Genomic DNA, 23216 nt, shown 5'->3' with positions numbered 1-23216 from the left:
AACAGATGTTTTACAGAACACTTAACATACACACTCAGCCTTGAAAAGGGCTTCTCTTGCACACATCTCATTTCTACTGTGCATAACTTTTACACTTAATATCACATCAACTTACATTTCCTGGTATGCCCTGTACTTCCAAGTTTTAGGCTGAGCATTCCATCTGTCTAAGATTTCTTTCTACATCCCTCTTTTTGGCTTTTAAGTTTATTAAATGAGCTCCATTTTCTTAGGCAGATAATGGAATCACATACTCAAACTTCAAAAAAGAATGCATGGTTGCTCTATAGATTTCTTCTGCATATTATGTAATAATGTAATACCTTCTTGTATGATTCCTTCCCAGCTGTGTGAATGGATGTTCATTAACCACAACTTTTCCAACTACAGCAGCTTTGAGAATTGGCTGGGTTTACACCTCTGCTTTCTCTATAACTATATGCCTTGTTTTCCCTAAGCTTTCATACTAGAAAAGACTGTGCCTGCTAAGCTTCAATCACACATTTGGAATGAATGTGGATTTTCAGGTAACTGGTACTTTGGGGAGTTCATAGTAACCTTTCTGGACTCAAGATCTGCAGAGCTCCTCTTGCTCCTCTGAGTTTTGTCTACAAAAATGTGCTTTTTATCAAGGTCATGGTTTGTTTGGGTTATGGTTTTTTTGGTTGTTTTGTTTGTTTGAAGTAATTCAAAACTGCTTTATGATTAAGGCCAACTGGGAAACGGACTGATGCTTTTTCATGTAGTGTTTTCTTACACCACTCCTCGTTTAGCAGATTTTCCCACAATATCAGGCACCTGTAAAAGAGAATGCACTGAGATCAGAATAAAACCTAACTACTGTAAATCACCCTTTCATCTAGAACACTGCTTGTGTTTTTCAACATGTTTAGTTTCAAACATGCAGGGAAAGACAGACTGAATTAGCCCCTTCTGTTTTATGATGAGCATTTTCCATTAGAATTGCCTAACAATTCTCATCACCTCTTTCTCATTTTAAACATGTCCAATTTGAACTGCCAGTTTAGCACACTACACTTGCTAAGAAGCCATGTCTGTCTTATTCCATCAGGTTGCCCATTTTCAAAATAATTTTTGGTGGATATCAACCTCCAAACAAATCAAACCAGTAGAAACGTAAGACTTACTTTCATCATCTGAATCGAATCCAAAGAGCGTCTGGCACTTCTTTTGTGCAAGGTGAGCCTCAAGTGCCTCTGAATTACAGTAGATGGTTAAGCAGTTGCCACATCTAAACCTTTCTGTTGATTTGCTACAAAATATATCTTGTTCAGAATGAGTATTTGCCTCATCAGTCAAAACTTTTCTACGTTTTGGCATGCTAATGTATCGTTCATCAAGATAACTTGGAGGCAAGGGTCTAAAATATGGTTTTGTTAAAATGACCCCATATGAAGTATTCTCTGTTGCCTGATTTGGTTTAGCAGGTACTTGCACAGCAACAGCATTATTTTGTGGTACATCATGACAATTCTGTAAAACTGATAACACTGACCCATTTTCTGTCCTTGTTTCATCTGCCATTCTGCTGTTCAAAGGTATTTCTGATGATTTTGATGATGTCTGATCTAGTTCATTGTGCCCGTTGACTAGTTGGTCTCTAACAACATTACAGTTTTCTGATTTTGCATGTAACACAGGTGTCTTTTGGTCTACCAAATTTAAAACTGCAGTGCCACCCTCAGATAAACTTTCATTTCCATTGTGAATTAGATTATTTGCTTTCTTCTCAACACTTTGAATATAAGTCTTTGGTTCTGTGGAATCCTTCCTTGACTTCCAACTTGGAATTGGTAAATCTACAGTTTCTTTTTCATTAACAGATTCATCATCATCTTGGTAACTACAAAGTTCTGAGGGATCATCTGAAGACTCTTTTTCACTTGCATCTTCTGAACATTCTAGTGTTTTATTTAAATAATGCTGAGCCTCATGATCATACAGCAAAGGGAGCTCCTCAAAGAGCTCACAGCACTCTGCAAAATTGCACTGAGCTTTAAAAATGCTGTGACTTTTTGTATGTTCTGCAAGTTCAGCTGACAGCTTAAATCTCTGATTACAATTAAAGTGTAAACAAAAATAAACATTTGGATATACATGTCTCTTCAGGTGGTCTATAAAATGTTGGGAATCAGCAAATTTTCTCTGGCAGAAGCGACATTTTCCATTATTCCATTTCATTATATGCTCTTGCACCTTCAAATCAGTTGGATGAGCTTTTCTTGCATGCTTATTGAGGAATCTTATCTTTTTAAACACTCTAGCACAACCACTAGCAGGGCACTTAAAGGCGCCTTCCTCATCCATAGGATCAATGTCTTTTCGAGGGCAAAAAGCTCCATTCACTTTGTGCATAAGAAGTAACTCTTTATTGGAACTCTCTTCATCTTCAGGCAAACTTTCTGTACTTAAAGCATCAACAATGTTATTGAAACAACTGTCACTGCTATTTTCTGTAGCATCATCCTGGTCATTTAGATGGTTTTCCACTGTATCAAATACCTGTTCTGTATGCTCCTTCTCCACTTGGACCAGCTGGTCAGCACATGGAGCTATTGCAGTCTCTGGTTCATTATCTTTGGAACTATCAGAATTCCCATTTTCAAGAGACAGAGAAACACTGGAACACTCTAGTTCATTAAGCATAGGAGCCTGCTGGCCAGCCTCAAGAACTGCAGCAAGATGTTGCCTTTCTATCTTCCTGACATGATTCTTTAAGTGCTTCAGCATAAGTCCTTTTTGTCTGAACTTCCTAGTGCAAAGCACACAGGAAAAACTGCCCTTTTTTTGGTGAGCTTGTGCATGTTTCACGATGTGACCACCAAGAAATTCCTTGTTGCATATCACACAGCAATGCCTTGGTACAGTTTGATCTAACATTTCAGATGCCTCAAACACTTCATGGTTCTTTCTGGCATTACATTTGGACTGGACTTCAGAGAGGTCTTCAGGGTCAAGCTTCCTGTTGCTTACATCTGTTGAACAGACACGTTCCTCATTAAGAGCCCTATACTCTATCGTCTCTGTATTTGCAACAGAGTTTTCCAGTGTACTTTCACATAAGCCAATAAAGGCTTTATCCCCTAACAATGCTAAACAATTCTGTTTGATCATCAAGAAATTCCAAAATTCAGGATCAAAAAATAAACCTTTTTTCAAAATTGGAAGCAATTCAAAACGCACACGATTTTGAACAGAACTAGTGCACTCATTGTATTCTTCATCTGCACATTTATATAAATGTTCAACAGTGTAGTAAGATTCCAACGTGCGCTCAAGAAAAAAGATTGAAAGAGCACATATTCTGAGGATCTCTAAGTCATTTGGCAGAAAATGAGCAATTGTTTTATAAATAAGACTTTTCATGTTGGGATCTTCACGAAGGTCCAACTGTAGGGCACATCCACATATCTCAACACATATCTGAAGGCCATCTTCACCAACCTGCAGAATGGAAATTACAGTGTACATTATAGAGTATGCATAATGGTTAAAAGTAAAATAGAAATCAGTTCCACAGAAAAAAAACCCAAAATCACTGAACAAATACTAACAAAAAACTTAGTATAAGCCATGTCCAAATATCCAATCATCAACATCCTATGTATTTATATTCATCTATTTGTAAATAAAGAGTTTGGAAAGCCCTCTGGTGAAGTTTACCAGCAGGACACACATATATTTTAAAATAATCCTCAAACAAGACAATAAAATACAGATACAAAAATGCTCAAAAGTGGCATCTGGTTTGCACTGTGAAAGCTATACAACTACTGTCGACAAAACTTGTGCCACGTGCAGTTCTACAAAGACAATCACATCAGATACAGCAGTATCTTCTTCGGCATCTTCGTTATGTAGGCTGTTTCACGCTAAAACTGGGCAGTTAACTACATATTTATCCCTGCTCTAATTCATTTAATGTACACTGTATAAAAATACAAGTGATAAAACATTACTCTCAACTTTGAACATCGACCGACAGGAAAACCATAATAACTGACAGCCAAGCACTCTAAAAGGCCTGACTTTTAAAAATTGACTAACTTTGCTTCACATATGCAGAATTCCTATTCCATGCTTTAGGCTAGAGGCCTTGACCTGGAACATTTAATTCTGAGGGATGATCAGAAACATAATGCCCAACAGGTAGCAGATTAAAGTAACAAGAGTTCCAGGAAGCTTTAAATGTGTATTAAGAAACACACACAATGCTCTCTACATAGAGAGTTAAAAAATACGATCATTCAGATGCAAATACAAATAGTAGCTATTCCTGTCAGAGCAAGTATTTTGGAATACATACTGAGATTAAACTTGGACAGCAGCCAATCATTGCATTTAGAACTGTACAGCAGCCCCTGGGACAAGATGATTTATAATTCATTTAGGGCATAGCATATGAACGCACTCTATTCACTCAGATTGATAAAAAACATTTGTTTGGAAACAGCTTGCTCTCCTGTGTGCAAAACATTGCACATTACATCTTTTGCAGGTGTCTGTATGGGACAGTACAAGACTAACATCTGAAGCATGAAAGCACACTTCTGTGAAGCAAAATTATGTCTTCTCCTATCTTAGTCTCATTTTTCCTTAATGTTACATTAAGCACTTCTTCAGATCTGGTTAGAACAGGTGGAAAGATTCAAAGTTTAGTAAGATTGAAAGGCATACACAATGGCATCACACAAGTCCTGTTTATTTAATGAGCCAAGAGAAAAAAAAAAAAAACAAGAACAGCAACAAAAAAACCCCAAACAAAACACAAAAAACTCTCTAACACCAAAAAAAGAGCACTGCACGACAAAAAAAAACTACCAGAAAATGAACAAACAAAAAAATAACAGCAACAAAAAAACCCCACCAAAACCATAAACCAAAACAACTCCTCAATGCATCTTTCATATTTATTCCATATATTATTAATTTCCTCATTTAAGTTTAGAGGATGACACTCCTTAAACTTAGTGCAGACAGAAAGATAAACTCAGCAGTCCATAAGAAGAACAAAACCAAAGCCAAGCATTTTAAACCACAAACAGCCCAAGGGCAATCATAATATTGAAGCACATTCTGGAACTTGACAACATTAAGTTAACAGTGTGTCCCTCCCTGTCCTCTCTTAACTTTCCAACAAGGTGGCCTTTTGTAGTGGTTTAACCCCAGTCGGCAACTAAGTACGACACTGCTGCTCACTCGCTACGCTTCCAGTAGGATAAGGGAGAATCAGGTGAAATCACTGAACAGCATCATTAGTTCTGTTCTAGTTCGAAAACTAGTACACCATTACACAATGTAAACATAGGTTCTCTTTAAATAGTTAAAAAAAACAAAAACAGAAAAGAAGGATGGGGGAGTCAGGTGGAGTTATACAAAACTTACTTCATCCTTAATCACTTTCATGAAAGGGAAAATTACTCTGACATTTGTAGCAATTCTTAAAAGCTGGTAGCACTGGTCGACAAATACTTGTTTTGATGGGTTAGATTTAAGCTGCAGTTTACTCCAAATGAAGATTAGGTCCCTATAAAGGACAGAATAAAATATTTTTATTAGATTTTTAGAACTCTATCACTAAGCATGATGAATTACTAAGAACAACTATTTGCATATTCTGTAGCTAAAATCATATTTGAGAGCATACTATCAATCTAAGACCATGACTGTACACCAGGCACAATGGAAAATGCACTTTATTACTGTTTTTTAATCATTCAGGATATCTCCTATCACTGAGCCAATTAAATATTCAACAAAATATTCATGTATTCAACTTGTACAAACTTGAATAATAAAATCAGATGCCACAGCACCTAGCCCTTAACACCACCAGGCAACAAATATCATGCTGAACATTCTCTTGGGATTAGCTAATATAAGAAATTATTTCCAGTGCAAGCATGAAAAGTCTTGCAGGAAAATAATTGTGTGAATGTGGAAAGTGGAAAGTGGAAAGTCTTGTAGAAAACTAGCTGCTGATATGGCCCATTGACAGGAAATATTGACGTTCTCAGGTTATGCATATTACAACAAAATTGTCTCTTTTACATAGCCTATAAAATACAGCTAATTGAAATTTACCGCCTGTAAGGACTATGCACATTAATTTAGAGACCTGGAAAGGCAACTGGACTTAAATTTTTGTATAAGAAAATTTGCAAGCACAAAGATTTTACACAGAAGTAGATATAGTTCGGACTAACTGGAAATCTCACTATAACATTGCAATGAAAACAGAGGACCAATAGACTTAATTCTCTGAAGGAAGACACTTTTTTATTGCACCAGCCTTCCTCCCTCAGAAAACACAAGCCTTCTAGGCTTCTGGAGCCTCTAGTATGTGCTGGATGCAAATCAGATAAAGCTCTCAAGATTAAGCTTGTCTACTGATGTTAGTGCCTGTGTGAAGGAAGTGAATAATTATGACAAAACACCATCATGTGTAAATTTAGGAGAGCACTACAATTGTGTTTGGCATTTTCAGAGCTAGACAAGAGAACTCATTTGTTTTCTTTCATTTGGAACCCAAAAAACTCAAGTGGAAGGAAAGATCAAGATTACATAGGAGAAACTGAAAAAGGAATTGTACAAACAGTTCTACCAACGAAAAAAATTGTATTACAGGTTTCCTGAAGATACAAGCTGTTCACCTCTGCCTTTACAACTTTGGAAATCTAAATTCTCAAGTCTTTACAAACTTCACATTCAAGTTTGAAACTAACTAGTGTGTTTGTGCACCAAGTCATTCATAAAGCTCACTAAAATTCTCAACCTGAAGTAAAAAAAAGAAGTAACATTTTTGCCATTAAATGTTACAGCAGTTAAAGAATACATTATTCTCTGCTTTGCCTCACACCATTTCAGAGCAAGCCATTTCAACAGTAATCCCAGAGAATTTCAGAAAACTCAAATTATTTTTCTAAGATTAGAAGTTTAAGTAGCCTACCATGTGGTTCAGACAGGTGTGACAGCTGACACAAGAGAATAGCCAAAATGGAGAAAATTAATGTAGAAGCAGCAGCTCCAGTGGTGAAGAGCAAGCTGCTAGATCAGTTTAACCACTTGACTATACTCTGATGTGAAATAATGTTTTAGTCTAACTCTTCCATGTTTTAGTCTAACTCTTCTCCTTCTCAAGCACATTTCTGACTTTGATAATCATTAAGGATTAAAGGATTCCTGAAGAGCTGATCGGACAGTTTCAACTATTTAAATGCTTTTGATACCAATTTTAATGCTGAAATCAGCAGTACTTGAGATATTTCTTTGCCATTAATCACAACATAGATTATGAACCTGAGATAATGTAGGCAGGAGTAGCTTTCTATCTGCTGAATTATTACATCATAGTAGTACTTAATGATATTTACTTCTTGCATAGTAGAACTTAGTATTTTAAACACAGGCCTCAGTGTGAACTAGGGACATGCACTGGACAATTTAAAGTCTGTGAGACCTCAGCACTCTAGCAAAGATATACTATCTTTACCAGAGGCAATCAGGTCATCCAGCCTGTTAACCCCCTGTAAAATACCAAAATCTTACCTAGATCTAGAAAGTCTACCTTTTCTTAGGTACAGATATCACACTTAACCAAAATGTTACCTAATTCACAAAATTATGTAAAGGCCAAAGACTGAACATGTAGGGGGAAAAAAAGTCCTTAATAGTTTATTGCATAGGAACCACTTGAAAACAGCCAAAACTGCATTTTAAAATTGCCTGGAAAGAGAATGAGAGCCATTCTGCTATGCTTGTTCTATCAGAATTTTGGCTATCTTCCTGAAGGGACATCACATTTTAATACTAGAAGGTCGTTAATCACATCATTATGGACTGATCCCTTACCAATGGCTTGTACACAAATATTTCTAGTGAGACTAAGCACAGCTTGCTTTGATAATTTGTAAGTGGCTTTTCACTTCAGAAAAACAATTCACATCATCTGGATCTAGACTTTATTCTTAATGTCAATAGAAACAGTAAGAGTTTTGTGACATAAATGGTTTCAGTGTGAAGATTTCCTGCTAGATTCTTGCTAGATCTGCAAGGTCCTCAATTCCAGACAAGACATGATTGATTTATGCTGCACTGAAGACATTAAAATATCCTCTAGAGAAAAATACATCATGTGAGGTAATTTAACCTAGCTCCTACCTCTTAAAAAAATTGAATTCAAGTACAGTCATGCCTTCATAAGATTCATTCCAGTTTACATAATCTGTTAATCTTAAATTGAAATAACTTGTACAGATTTCTTTTTGGGTTACAGCTTGGCATCTGTAAAGAATGAAAAAACTACTCTACCTGCACAGATATAACTGCTCTGAACTCTAAAGACACTCAAGTTCCATATTCAGAATAAAAGATTAAAAATACTAGGATGCTAGGATAGACAGATATCTATATGCTAGACAGTACTTTAGTCTCTTCTGAAATTCCATTCTGACATCTATTTTGTCAGAACATAAGGACAGACATCTTGCTTTGTGTAGCAGTATTCGAAATGGATGATGCAAGACAATGATCAGCTGGGTAAGAGCAAAGTTAATGTGTTATTAGAACAAAAAACATTAAAAATAGGTTTAATTCCATTATTTGAAATTAATTTCTTATGTGTAGGTTACATCTGCAAATTTCCTGGTAAGTAACAAGTCAGGAGATGTAGCGTTTGGGAATGAATCGGTGAAGTTGGATTCCATTCCAAAGTTGGTCATTGGGCTCACACAAACTTCATACCTGAACTTCTTCATCTGTTCTATTGGGACAGTCAGGCCCACCTTTTTCTAGACAGACTGAATGAAAAATACCACTAGGTATATCTATAATACAAGGTGTTGGCAATATGTCATAATCATAATTACTCAGAAAATATTTTATTAACAAACCAAGCATTTTAATGTCTGACCTTCATTACTTTCTTACAGAAAATAAAAAAAAAGAAAAAGACGGAGACATCATACTTTTTTATTTCCTGCCTTCTGGGAACAGGGAAATCCTTCATAGATTCTAAACTCCATATTAAAAGTAGTTATGCAGTAGTTATATTTTATCTCTTTTCACTGAAAAATAAAAATAATCAAATCGGTGTGACTACTTCAAACTAAGCATACTTTACCAAGGAATGCAGATGTTACTTCAAGTACAGAAATTATACAGAATGAACAGAAGGATTATCTTCCTTAGCAATCTTTCAGTTGACAGACTGATTAAATTACTTTTGACAACTCTTCAGAAAGCAATTCTTAGCCATAAAGATGTACAACTATCAAGCTGATTCACAGTGTGTAATGAAGACATGCTTTCTTGTTTTCTAGAAGACTACCATACATGTTATGGCTTTGTTTATATACAGTAAAATCTGCAGAATTCATAGCACATTTTCAGAACTTTTTTTTTCTAGACACATTGGTGACATTGCAGTTTGGTCATTATATGAAGCATCACCCAAGTAGCAGAACAGTAAAATATCTGCTTTGTCCGTCTACAGACTGATACACATTGCTAAAACCAAATATTTATACATTTTAACAGCTGAAAGCGTGTAAAGGTTCACCTTTCTCTTACTGTGAAGCAGCTAGTAAGTGTTAAGTACTATGGAGGCTACCACCATACATGATTGTGTTAAAAAAGGCAACAGACATAACAGATGTATTAAGAATGTTTTTAAAATCATGTTAGAATTGTTTTATCTGGTATTTTAAACTTAAGCTACATCTCAAAGTTTAGATGACTTTCTTTTTAGCAAAAAGATTATCTGCTAAGATGCTTCACCAGAAATAAAGTATTTACCATATACAATACATGTCCCCATTTTGAAGCTGTGGGACTAGGAACGATTCACATAGCTGTAAGGCTAAGGTAGTCTTCCCTTCTTTTTCAGTGTTGCAGATGATCTCAATTCCACTCTTGCAATCAGTCCTCATTAAGTGCTATACAATTAAAATAAAATCAATTTAGATAAATTTGCTAACATGAAATAAAAACCTTGCTATATTAAAGAAGATACTAAAAACTTCAGAAGTTAACATAGAATTTCTTTGGAACAGCTTTTGTGTAGGTCTGTAAATAGAGATTTAGATGTATTTAGAGTTCATTCACATTTTTAGAGTAATGGCAATCACAATAATTGAGAAATTAAGACTACACAAAAGCAATTTCTTGCACTACAGGAGCTTGTTCTTAAGGTTAGGAAAAGCATTGTTATCTATTAAGCGCTATTCGTCATAAAAGTAGGGCTACATTCAGTTGGAGTGTCATTTCATCATCAAAAAAACTAAGGAAGCTCATGTACAAAGTACTGGACTGACATCAATTATGCTTAAGTGATTCTGCTAAAATAGTCAACAGTAAAATAGTCAATAAACTGAAGTTACAAAATATTAATGACTTAAGATATTTTAGGGAATATATCGACAAGTAAACTTGACCTAAAACTTTGCATTAGGTCAACAAGATTTGTAGCGCTTAACATTTAACTTTCCAAAGCTTAATCCAGCACTAAATCAAGCAACACTAGCATAGTTGGCTGATTTTATGACATTTAGTTCTACAAAAAACAAGAGTTCCATATGCTCCTCTTGACAATTTGTACATGATCAGTATAATGCACCACTTCATTAAAAAAAAAAAAAATGTATACTGACAAACAATACCTCCTGGAATAGCTGATCTTCTAATGGTGACATATAGAGACAGGTGAAAAGAGCTTGATGGAAATACAGATCTCTACTGATATCGGGATGTTTTATGCAAGATTTGATAAGAGCCGTTGCCTCAGGGATGCGTTCACAGGCAATAAGGTATCTGGCACGTAGTTCAAAGAACAGTGGATTTTCAGAGCTTAAATATTTGTTAACTGTACAGAAAAGAAAGATTTAAAGGCAATTAGAATATGAAGTCCAAACAACAGATTTAAACGTAATGTTTTTTATAGCACAATATCAACAAATAATATTAAAGAAGGCTCTGATAAAAAAAGCTATTATATATTAAATACCATGAAGAGTCTTCCTTGGAAACAGAAATTGTTATTTTTCCTACACCAGTAATACAATTCAGTACTTTACTTCTAACACACGAGGTGCTGCAAAGTGTTAGTGAAATATACACATTTATACACATTTTCAAGAAAAAAAATCTGTCTCAGCACTGGAATCTGGATGACTTAGAAATATAGCATCAATATCACTTCTAGTGCTATAATGATAAATATTTTAAATGGAAATAAGGATACTTATTATTCATTAAAACAGAAGAAATTAGCTGTTGCTTTAAGTAGCTTTGAAAACCTTGCTTTTCTTTGGACAAGTGGAAAACATGCTTTATCTTCCTCTAAAAAAAGTGCTAATGGACACAATTCTAAATCCCTAAATACTTTTAAATTCCAGGCCCTGAATCCTGGAAATCGGTTTTTCGGATCTAAAAGCTAATCCTAAAGCTCACACTTGAGTGAAATCATTTCAACTAAGACACTCAAAATACTTAACATGCAAGTAATTGAGAAATTATTAAATATACGGAAGACATGCTTTAGATCTCTATTATAAAAGTCCACACATATTCTAGCGTCTCTTAGGATTAAAAGTAAAAATAACATTCATGGGTACAAAATGCAATAATGTTGCTTCGTATCTATCTCATCAAGTAAAGTACACTCAAATGTCAATATGCTATGAACACCTCTAAGCAATATATTGGACAACATGGCCTGATTTTACATTCTCAATAGCTACCTTTTAACCCATGGTTTCTAATGAAATGCTATACAGTACTACAGGGTATCCACATTTGAAAAAATAAAAAAGAAAAAAAAAAAAGAGGTTGTCAATATAAAGCAAATGATGGATAGAAGTGGGAAGAGAACTTCACACCTTAGAAGGAAACGTATTAGAAGTTACAAGCAACTTTAACAGACATTTAAAACCATAATCTGAAGAGAAGGTTTTTTCCCCCCAAAAGAAAAGATTACTTGTAAAACAAACTATCACTTAAAGTTTTATTTTTAGAAGAAACCTGGTGTGAAAGACATTCCTAATGCTGAGAAACAGGATTTCTCTAGCATCTGTATTTTTACAAAAGGTAATGTCATTATATGCTAATGAACATTTAAGGACTATGATTTAAGGTGATACAAAGTTTCAGATGAGATTTGCTAAATAGATGTACCATAGTCCATCATAAGAAAAGATCTTATTCCATTATCCATTAGAACTTCCAATAAAGATGACAACTGAAAGCCAGTGTCTAACAGCGGTCATTAACTGCAAGAAAAAGTCATCATATAGAACAATCCTTAAAGCCAGGTAAAGGTCTTTCCTTTTTTGAATTAACATACTTAGAATAATAAATCAAATAATCAGTCACCTACACAAATACTACCCAATAGTAGTGAATATTCTTTGAAAAATTAGGCTACATTTAGCTTTTGTAATGTGTTAATATTAAGAAGATGCTGCTTGTGTAACAACTGGCTGTAACATTATCTCAGACAAGGGGAGATTGCAGTTCACAATACAGATTAACTTTTAATATAATTTCTGCTTTCTGTATGAAAAGCAATTATGTCAGCATGCCCCTCTGCTCCATAAATGAGAATCCCACTTCTGCCAGCACAAGCTCCCAAACACAGGGGTCTCCTACAATCTCCAGCACTGTTTTGAAACAGATTGTGAGTTTCAGCTACACCACTGGAATGGAATGCCATTTTTTCCAACCCCACCAAGGAAAAGACAACTGCTAACTATAGTAGTATTTAGCCAAGTCTGTGTTACATCAAAATGGCTTGGAGAAAACAACATCTATTCTTGTTCAGGCAGCATGTATGGTGCTTTCCTTTAGAGCAAGGAATGCCAACCATCACCTTGGAAATCTATTGTTTACATATGAGTCTACCTCTGCCTTGAAGAAGAGTTATATTAATCTGTTGTGTTAATCTGTTCAGAATAATTATACATTTACCTATTGTATATCAATGTATAGGATCCAGAATAACAGAACTAAATGAATGTATGGAAACCAGAAAGTTTGAGGGACAGGATGCCCATGTATCACAATGTGCCTCGAATTTATGAACTGAAAGAGGGGAAGACATGAACCTTGGGCTCTGTGTTTAAAAACTGAAGGCCTACTTATCATGCAAGACGAAAGCTGTCACACAACAAGGTAATGCTTAGAATAAGATAAGTCTGTGGAATGCTTATCTAAGACAATGTATAAATAATGGAAAAATAGGCCAGGAATAGACCAGATGTTCCTGCAGATGTGAGCAGAAGAACAGGAAAAAAAAAAAAAGCACCACTACACAGCCAAACAGCCTATGTGGAGAAGAAGAATGCAACTGAGAGGAAGACCTTCCCCTGCCCACTACTAAAAGACATTGCCATGCATGGATAAGAGGAACCAAATGCAAATGAATAGGAAATAGTATGAATATGTAGTAGCTAACTGTATATTAACTCTGTAAAGCTTGCACTCAGATGCACATGTTTGGAGGGGAAACCCCATGTGTCCAGTGCTGTGTCTAGCATTGTACATAAATTATTAAAGAATACCTACTTAAGTCTTAGCTGTTGAGTTTTTCTATTTCTATCAGTCTACAATGCTCTTCTAGAAGTTCACAGTAGGCTGCTTATTCTCCCTAACGTATTAGAATTTTATTGCTTCTAGGTTTCTCTTTAAAGACTGCCTTTCCAGCCATTTCAAAATAGGCTGCAACATCTCAAAGTATGCTACAATTTATGTAAAAACAGACACAGTGTGTGTTGGCCTAGGCTTCTCCATGTAATTAATGAACTGAAGACAGGATTATGTAGTTCACACACTACATGTTTATCAAACTGACTTTTACAAGTCAGTGACTTGGCAATAACATGCAGTTTTCATCATTTAAAATAGTGATCTTTGAGGGAACAAGTCTCACAATAGACACCAAACACTGCCAGCCTATAAAGCAGAACAAAATGTTTGCTGTGTAAGACTTCACAAGAATCAGACTTTAAAAGTGAGACAAGAAAGAAAAAGCTTCCAAAAGGAATTATCTGAAATAAATGTCTGTCATCATAGTTGAGATGCCAAACAGATGTGTGGGGATATCAGAAGATAAAAGGAGGAAGAATACCTCAGGAGAGGGGAAAAAGAAAAGACTTGAAAACAAAATTATCATCTAGTGATATGTAATCTCCTTCCTACTCTGTCAGACTGAAACTATGTGAAAATTCTGTTACCTACCATGATGATCAAGAAAATCATTAAGGCAAAGACTAAACTAATTCTTTGAAGGAGAGATTTGAAGTTTAACTTCAGATGATACCCACCAAAACTTCAACCCTTTGTCACGTGATGCAGAACAACATGGGTTTCATTTTGTTGCTGTAGGTATTTGACTAGAAGTTCATCAGATATACAATAAAAAATCATGGGTAAATTATGTTACTTAAGTGCTTGCTTCACAAGAGACGAAACAAAGACACTATATTTGCTATCAAAATACTCTCTCTGCTTAAGGAGGCAGCTCACTGAGCTGTCTGTTCTGACTATAACCCTCTTCCTCTCTTTACAGAATGAACACACTGTCATAAACAGAGTAATGAATTTGAGTACTGCATTACACAATAACATCTGCAGAAGAACTACTATTTTCTATCACTATCAAAACAAAGCACTGCTGGCAGGTGCATCACTGCAACAATGATGTTGCATAAGACGTTACTTAAGACTACTGTAGATTGGGTATCTTCTCCGTAAGAACTTGCACTGACATTCTGGTGATGTTTGTTTCCACACACTAAAATGCTGTTGTACTCTGCAGCCTTAACAGAAACATTTCTCCTACTCCCACCTCTAGGAATTACATATACATAAAGCAGCTATCACGAACAGTCACAGGTCTCGTTCCAAACATACCCAAGAAAACCCACAAGCCAGAGTATTTACAATTAAAAAAAGTAAGAAAAATAAAATGAGTCAGAATACCAAGAGATAAAAATACACATTGTGTCCTGCCCATTATTGTATTACCTCAGTAGTGTACCTAAAGTCAAGTCACTCTCCATGCTCTTTCAGGGGTTGAACACCTGGATATAGTATGTTCACGTAATAAATAACTGCTCAGTAGCCTCTTGTATCTGTATTAATGTTATCTTTACACTATAAAAGTAGACTTAAACTACTAGCAAAGCAATGTAGGTTTCTTTCAAATAAAGTGACAGGTACATTTTACAACAGAAAAACAGTTAAATGGTATGCAAACCCATCTGATGACATTTGATCCTCCTATCGAAAACATAATTTAACACAATTTTCAGTACTTAAAAAATTAATGTGGCAAATTGAATACCTAATTCCTGTGACACAGGCTTTGCTTTAAGAATTGCTTGTAATACTGGATCCTCCCATGGGCCACCATCTCGGATTATGCGAGTCACTAGTTCCAAGTTCATATTTCTGTATCGATTTAGTAGATTCTGACATTCCTACATGCAAAAAAAGCAACAATGAGAAAGCATAACAAAACGTTGTCTAAAAATAAAGTTAGGCCATCCACAAGTTATGAAACAAGAAACCCAATGCATGTTTAAATATTTCTTCAGTCAAAATTCAAAGCTACAAAGTCTTTTATTCCCTAGCCCTACACAAAGCCCTAAAGCAAATATGTATATTCTCTAAAATCAGGAATAAAGAATCATGGAAGCCAGATTGCTCATGTTTTCTAGAAGCATGCAGCAAGAGCCTGTCATTTTCATAACAATGTAAAAACATCTTTCCTTGAGTGAAGAACTATTACTGGCATATTCTGTAGAAGACTTCAGTTCATGCCAGTCTGCACAAATTTAGACAAGCTGATGCTGGATTTGTGATCCAGTGACGGTGTCTGAATTTGAGTCAACAGCCCTCAAGCAGTCGTTTCTCTCCAAAACTCTATGTAACAGAAATTAGGCTTGCCTGAAATAAACCTGCGTATAGTATTTTAGCAACCCATGATTTCCAATCCCCTTGTTATTTGCTGGTAAGTGTTAACATTAATGTTAATCAATGGTAGACTTTTAAACACAAGAAAAAGGTACATCTTTTTGTTTCAAAATTAGATAACTGAAGAACGGCTTCAATGCACCCACAAAATTCTTCACATATTTTTTTCTGCAAATTCTTTGCTACAATTATCTTTTTCTTTTATATTCAGATGAATATGTTTGATATTAAAAAATGCTTAAGTAACTGAAATAACGGTCACAGAATCACACAATTAACCAGGCTGGAAAAGACCTTCAAGATCATCAAGTCCAACCTATTACCCAACACCATCTAATCAACTAAACCATGGCACTAAGTGCCTCATCCAGTCTTATTTTAAACACTTCCCTGAGCAGCCCATTCCAATGGCAAATCACTCCTTCTGTGAATAATTTCTTCCTAACATCCAGCCTAAACCTCCTCTGGCACACCTTGAGACTGTGTCCTCTTGTTCTGTCACTAGTTGCCTGGGAGAAGAGACCGACCCCCACCTGGCTACAACCACCCTTCAGGTAGTTGTAGAGAGCAATAAAGGTCTCCCTTGATCCTCCTCTTATCCATGCTAAACAACCCCAGCTCCCTCAGCCTCTCCTCATAGGGCCTGCGCTCCAACCCCATCACTAGCTTTCTTGCCCTTCTCTGGACACATTTGAGCAACTCAACATTTTTTGTTAAAACTGAGGGGCCCAGAACTGGACATGGTACTCGAGATGTGGCCTAACCAGTGCTGAGTACAGGAGCAGAATGACTTCCCTGCTCCTGCTGGCCACACTATTCCTGATACAGGCACGATGCCATTGGCCTTCTTGGCCACCTTGGCAGACTGCTGGCTCATGTTCAGCCTACTGTCAATCAGTACCCCCAGATTGCTGCAAGGCATGCAAAACATAAGCAACTTTACCAATTACTACCTAATCACGTGCTTCAGAAAAAGCATTTTACAGAAGGGATCAGGTTGACTGCTCTGAATGAGAGCAGCCTAGACTTGCCTACGGACAGTGATAACAGCACACCTCTGCCTTCGCCTACTAGTGCTATGAAGATGAGTCCATTGAACAGTTCTGGAAGTTCTAGGGGCAGAAGTAGTCCTGTGCCAGCTGTAACAGCAGCATCTGTGACCAACATACAGGTTTCTGAAGTCACTGTGCCACAAACAAATTCCAGCGAAAGCTCAGGGGGTACTTCAAATGAAAGCATTCCTCAAACTGCCACACAACCAGCCATTTCTCCACCACCAAAGAATCATAGAATCAAGAAGGCTGGAAGAGACCTCAAAGATCGAGTCCAACCTGTCACCCTAAACCTCATGACTATCTAAACCATGGCACCAAGTGCCACGTCCAATCCCCTCTTGAACACCTCCAGGGATGGTGACTCCACCACCTCCCCAGGCAGCCCATTCCAATGGCCAACCACTCTCTCTGTGAAGAACTTTCTCCTCACCTCCAGCCTAAACCTCCCCTGGCGCAGCTTGAGACTATGTCCTCTTGTTCTGGGGCTGGTTGCCTGGGAGAAGAGACCAAACCCCTCCTGGCTACAACCTCCCTTCAGGTAGTTGTAGACAGCAATGAGGTCACCCCTAATCCTCCTCTTCTCCAGGCTAAACAGTCCCAGCTCCCTCAGCCTCTCCACATAGGACTTGTGCTCAAGGCCTCTTACCAGCCTCGTTGCCCTTCTCTGGACATGCTCCAGCAATTCAACATCTTTCCTAAACTGAGGGGCCCAGAACTGGACACAGTACTCAAGGTGTGGCCTAACCAGTGCTGTGTACAGGGGTACAATGACCTCCCTGCTCCTGCTGGCCACACTATTCCTGATGCAGGCCAGGATGCCATTGGCTCTCTTGGCCACCTGGGCACACTGCTGGCTCATGTTCAGGCGGCTGTCGACCAGTACCCCCAGGTCCCTTTCCACCTGGCTGCTCTCCAGCCACTCTGACCCCAGCCTGTAGCTCTGCATGGAGTTGTTGTGGCCAAAGTACAGCACCCGGCACTTGGACTTGTTGAATGCCATCATGTTGGACTCTGCCCATCTGTCCAGCCTGTCAAGGTCCCTCTGCAGAGCCCTTCTACCTTCTAACAGATCAACACCTGCTCCCAGCTTGGTGTCATCTGCAAATTTACTGATGATTGACTCAATCCCCTCATCCAGATCATCAATAAAGATGTTGAACAGGATGGGGCCCAGCACTGATCCCTGGGGGACACCACTAGTGACAGGCTGCCAGCTGGATGTGGCACCATTCACCACCACTCTCTGGGCTCGGCCCTCCAGCCAGTTCCTAACCCAGTGCACAGTGCTGCTGTCCAAGCCACAGGCTGCCAGCTTGGCCAGGAGTTTGCTGTGGGGGACAGTGTCAAAGGCCTTGCTGAAGTCCAGGTAGACTACATCCACAGCCTTTCCCACGTCCACCAGGCTGGTCACCTGATCACAGAAGGAGATCAGGTTAGTCAGGCAGGACCTGCCCTTCCTAAATCCATGTTGGCTGGGCCTGATCCCTTGGCCATCCTTCAGGTGCGCAGTGATTGCCCCCAAGACAATCTGCTCCATGATTTTCTCTGGCACTGAGGTCAGGCTGACAGGCCTGTAGTTCCCAGGTTCTTCTGTCCGTCCCTTCTTGTGGATGGGTGTCACATTGGCCAGTTTCCAGTCTCCTGGGACCTCTCCGGTGAGCCAGGACCGATGGAAAATGATGGAGAGAGGCTTGGCCAGCTCATCTGCCAGCTCTTTCAGCACCCTAGGATGGATCCCATCAGGTCCCATGGACTTGTGAATATACAAGTGACTCAACAAGTCTTGAACTAATTCCACATGGATTTCAGGAGTACAACACTGCTCCTTGACCCCACCAACCAGCTCAGGAGGCCAGTTATCCTGAAGTCCTCCTGCCTTACTGTTGAAAATGGAGGCAAAGAAGGTATTTAGAATCTCAGCCTTCTCCTCATCCTTAGTTACAATGTTACTCTCCATGTCCAATAAAGAGTGGAGGCTCCTCTTGCCCCTCTTTTTAGCATTAATATATTTATAAAAATGCTTTTTGTTATCCTTCATGGAAGCGGCCAGTTTAATTTCTAGCTGTGCTTTTGCCTCTCTAATTTTTCTCCTACATGATCTAACAACATCCTTAAACATGTCACTAGTTGCCTCCCCCCCTTTCCAAAGGTGATAAACCCTCTTTTTTCCCCTTAAATCCTTCAGGAGCTGCTTGCTCATCCAGGCCGGTCGTCTTCCCCACCGGCTCATCTTACAGCATGTGGGAACTGCCAGTTCCTGTGCCTTTAAGAGCTCCTGTTTGAAGTAGGTCCAACCATCCTGGACCCCTTTGTTCTTAAGGGCTGTTACCCAGGGAACTTTCTGAATAAGTTGCCTGAACAAGCTGAAGTTTGCCCTCCGAAAGTCCAAAGTGAGGGTTCTGTTACTGCTCCTTCCTATCTCCCTACATATTGAAAATTCCACTATCTCAGTTGTTTCCCTAGTGTATCTATTAAATCCATCATGGAGAACTTCAGGAAATGTTGCAACAAAAATGCCTAGTCACAGCAGTGAAAAAGCCATCTTCTCCCCATAAAGAAGATTCTCCCAAGAAAACAAAAATTGAAGAGTAGACCCCTGAGAATCTGTCTGTGATGTCAGGAGCTCTCTGTAAACTTCTCCCCCCAGCCCACTGTTATAAAAAAAAGAAAAAAAAAAAAATCACACCCATATGAGGAGGTTTTAAATACCTTTTTACTTTCCTGTCAGATTGGTTCCCAAAACACTTTCCCAGGGAGCAAAAGCCTCCCTAACCTCTTAGTTTGTAGCTGCAGAGCTAGCTATCTTTGAGGAACAGAGAGGGCCATTCTCACCACATCAAGGTCTTTTACAGCTAGCCCACCAGCAGCCTAGCCCACTCCATATTCTATACACTGATTATCAACATCGAAACAACAAAAGGATAGCTATTTTTCAAACTGCAGTTCCACAATCAGTATTAACAGAAGAAATAACCCTGGTTTTCATCTTTTTTTTCCCTGTAACAAAGTTTCCTCTCATGGTAACACAAATGCAGTGAAACCCACACTCAAAATCAGTTCAGGTGGGGGGGGAAAAAAAAAAAAAAAAAAAAAAAAAAATCAACCCCCCCCAAACTCACCTAAGAAAGAATAAAAAAATTATCTTATGGTTGTATATAGCCATACAAAACCATGTCCCAGTCTAGACAGGGGCACAACAGTATTAAACAATGTGAGTTTACACTGACATGTTTATTAAGACAGACCTTGAATTTCATGACTGTTGAAGACTCCAGAGGGAAATGAGGTTTCATGTCATGAACTGATATGCAACACTGGATGGCATTAAGTTCTGATTAGACAAATAGGTGAAGTGTTCCTCTTCGATATGGGAAATGCACAAATTATGTTAAGATTGGTATTACAAGAGAAGCATATTTATTCATTTAGCAATGTTAGAATAAACGGCTTTCTCTTCAAATATCCTTTTCTAATCTCCTTTGAGTACAAATGTAAGTAGCTACACTCTTTCACTATAAAAGCATGTTTCCTCGAGGTTATACATCCACAAAAAACTGCCTTCATATGTACTAAAATAATATTAGAGTTTTATATGAAAACTAGGCAAAACTACCTGGATTGAAGCTAAAATATCTTTCAAAGGATCTTCATAGAACTCATCCTTTCCAAAGAACAGCAGCAATTCAAAAAAACTCCTGAAAAAAAAAACAGAAGTAGTGATTAAGTCAAACTAAAAATGTCAATTCAAAAAATGAAACTACTTGTTACAGTTTTCATAGTACTAAACTAAAAATTAAGACTATCATAAGTTCTAGGCCCATGCCAGCCAGAGTCACTTTAAAATTTTGGCAACACCCACACTCTCCAAATGCAACTCATATTTCAAAAATTTTACGTTGGTCTGATATTTTGTGCTGGATTTTGTCTTACACACACACTCCTAACATTTTTCATCAGGCATCAAGTCACAAGTACAGTACAGCTATATAGAAACTATCAAAACCGAATCAGTTACAGAATAATTATATTTAAGCACAACTTAAAATCCCTTCTGTCATACTTTTTTTATTAAGTTCGGGACATTTGGATTCACCGTACCTGCCTGATCGTCTCCCTCAAACATTCATGTTCAGCACACTGCTGCTCCCCATTCACCATTATAAAAGTAAGCCTTTCTCAAAATCTTTTGTCAGAGATGCAACAATTTTGAAGAAAGGAAAACTGTAAAATTACTACAGTATGCACCAAGCAAAAGGAGCTATATTCAATGAACAGTAACTTCACACGAATGCAGATTCCCAACAATCCATATTTTCAAGTATGATAAGAACTTTCTACTAACACATTTTATTTCATTTCAGCCTGTCTTGTGGCAAGACCCACTGAAGTTTAAACCTGCATCTTCATAGATAGAGGTGCTGTTCATTTCAAATTTCCAAATAAAAGCATTTTGCTATTCATTTCATATTTCCAAAAATGCCTTTGAAGACTATTTTCAAAAGGACAAGTTTTGTGCAAATATAACTAACCCATTCTCTCTGTGGCAAACTAAACAATAAAACTTAAATTTTACCACCACCAAGGTTTTAAATAAAATTAGGTGCACACGCAGCAACATGAATTTGCAAGCATTACCTCAAAGGAAGTGGCAGATAAAGAACAAGATAGGACTCACCCTTTCAGCACCAGCTAACTCAAATTGACTTGGCTGCCTTATTTTCATAGAATAGAATGGCTTAGGTTGGAAGGGACCTTAGAGATCATCTACTCCAACCTCCCCTACCATGGGCAGGGATGTCTCTCAACTAGGCTCAGCTACGATTTTCCATCATCTTAAAATATTTGCCTAGCATTTTATTTATTTTTAATACAGCAACTGAGACAATCATTATAGAAACATTGTCAGGGCATGTAGGGATGCAACAAGGAAGGCCAAGGCCTTCTCAGAATTAAATATGGCATAGAAAATAAAAGAACAAGTAGAGCTTCTTCAAATACATCAGTAAGGTAAAATATGGAAAATGTAGGCCCACTACTGAATGAGGTAGGAGCCCTGTTAACAGAAGATGTAGAGAAGGCCAAGTGCCTTCTTTGCTTCAGTCCTCACTGGTAAGACAAGCCCCCAGGAATCCCAAACTCTCCACCAATGAGAATTGGGTTAGAGAACATTTGGTTAAACTGAACACACACAAATCCATGGGTCCAGATGGGATGCAGCCACAAGTACTGAGAGAGCTGGCTGACGTGGTTGCTCTACTATTCTCCATCATTTTCAAAAGATCATGGAAAACAGAAGAGGTGCTTGAGGACTGGAGCAAAACCAATGTCACGCCATTCTTTAAAAAGAGTAAGAAGGAAAACCCACGAAACTACAGACCTCACAGTCTCACCTCCATCCCTGGAAAAGTGATGGAGCAGCTCATTTTGGAAGTCATCTGCAAGCACATGGAAGAAGGTTACCAGAAACCAGCCAGCATAGATTCACCAAGGGGACATAATGTTTGACTAATCTGAAACCCTTCTGTGATGGTGTTACTGAATGAGTAGATGCTCTCTACCTTGACTTTAGCCTGGCTTTTGACACTGCCTTCTTTAACATCCTCAATGATAAACGCAGGAAGTGGGGGTTAAAAGAGTGGATGCTGAGATGGATTGAGTACTGGCTAAACAATAGAGCTCAGAGGGTCATGACCAACAATCAGTACAGTTGGAGACCTGTAGATAGTGGTATTTCCCAGGGATCAGTGCTATGCCAGTCTAGTTTCACATCTTCGTCAACAGCCTGGATAAATGGACAGAGTGTTTGCTGACAATACAAAACTGGGAAGATTGGCTGATACACCAGAAGGCTGTGCTGCCGTTCAGCAAGAAATGGATAGACTGGAGAGCCAGGCAAAGGGGAACCTGATGAAGTTTAACAAGAGTAGAGTACTGCACCTCAGGAGGAACACCATCATGCACCAGTACAGGTTAGGGAGTGACCTGATATGATGGTAACTCAACTACGTATCTGCGAGCAGAAGCATATGAGTTTGCTATTCCTCTTGCAGAGGGTTATGGGAACCAATGGAACCCTAAACTGATTTTTATGCTGAGCTTGAACCTGGTGATTGTTGTAATAGTCATATCGCTGATGGTAGCACTGCATCGAGAAAGACATGGAGGTAC

General features: G+C 38.0%; 1 protein-coding gene across 1 annotated transcript in view; it reads right to left on the bottom strand.

The window, feature by feature from the left end:
* Positions 1–690: 690 nt before the first annotated feature.
* The window catches only part of ZNF654 (zinc finger protein 654), a 48079-nt gene continuing 25553 nt past the window's right edge, over positions 691–23216 (bottom strand). Inside the window, exons 3-9 of the mRNA XM_054383887.1 lie at positions 20662–20743; positions 15362–15497; positions 10680–10882; positions 9817–9956; positions 5407–5548; positions 1149–3465; positions 691–798 (exon numbers count right to left, since the gene is read on the bottom strand). Coding sequence (XP_054239862.1) covers positions 791–798; positions 1149–3465; positions 5407–5548; positions 9817–9956; positions 10680–10882; positions 15362–15497; positions 20662–20743 — 3028 coding nt within the window. The 3' untranslated portion in view covers positions 691–790. The remainder of the gene's footprint in view (positions 799–1148; positions 3466–5406; positions 5549–9816; positions 9957–10679; positions 10883–15361; positions 15498–20661; positions 20744–23216) is intronic.

Source organism: Indicator indicator, chromosome 1, assembly GCF_027791375.1.
Source record: "Indicator indicator isolate 239-I01 chromosome 1, UM_Iind_1.1, whole genome shotgun sequence".
Classification (NCBI taxonomy): Eukaryota; Metazoa; Chordata; class Aves; order Piciformes; family Indicatoridae; genus Indicator; species Indicator indicator.
This window is presented reverse-complemented; position numbering and strand designations above follow the sequence as displayed.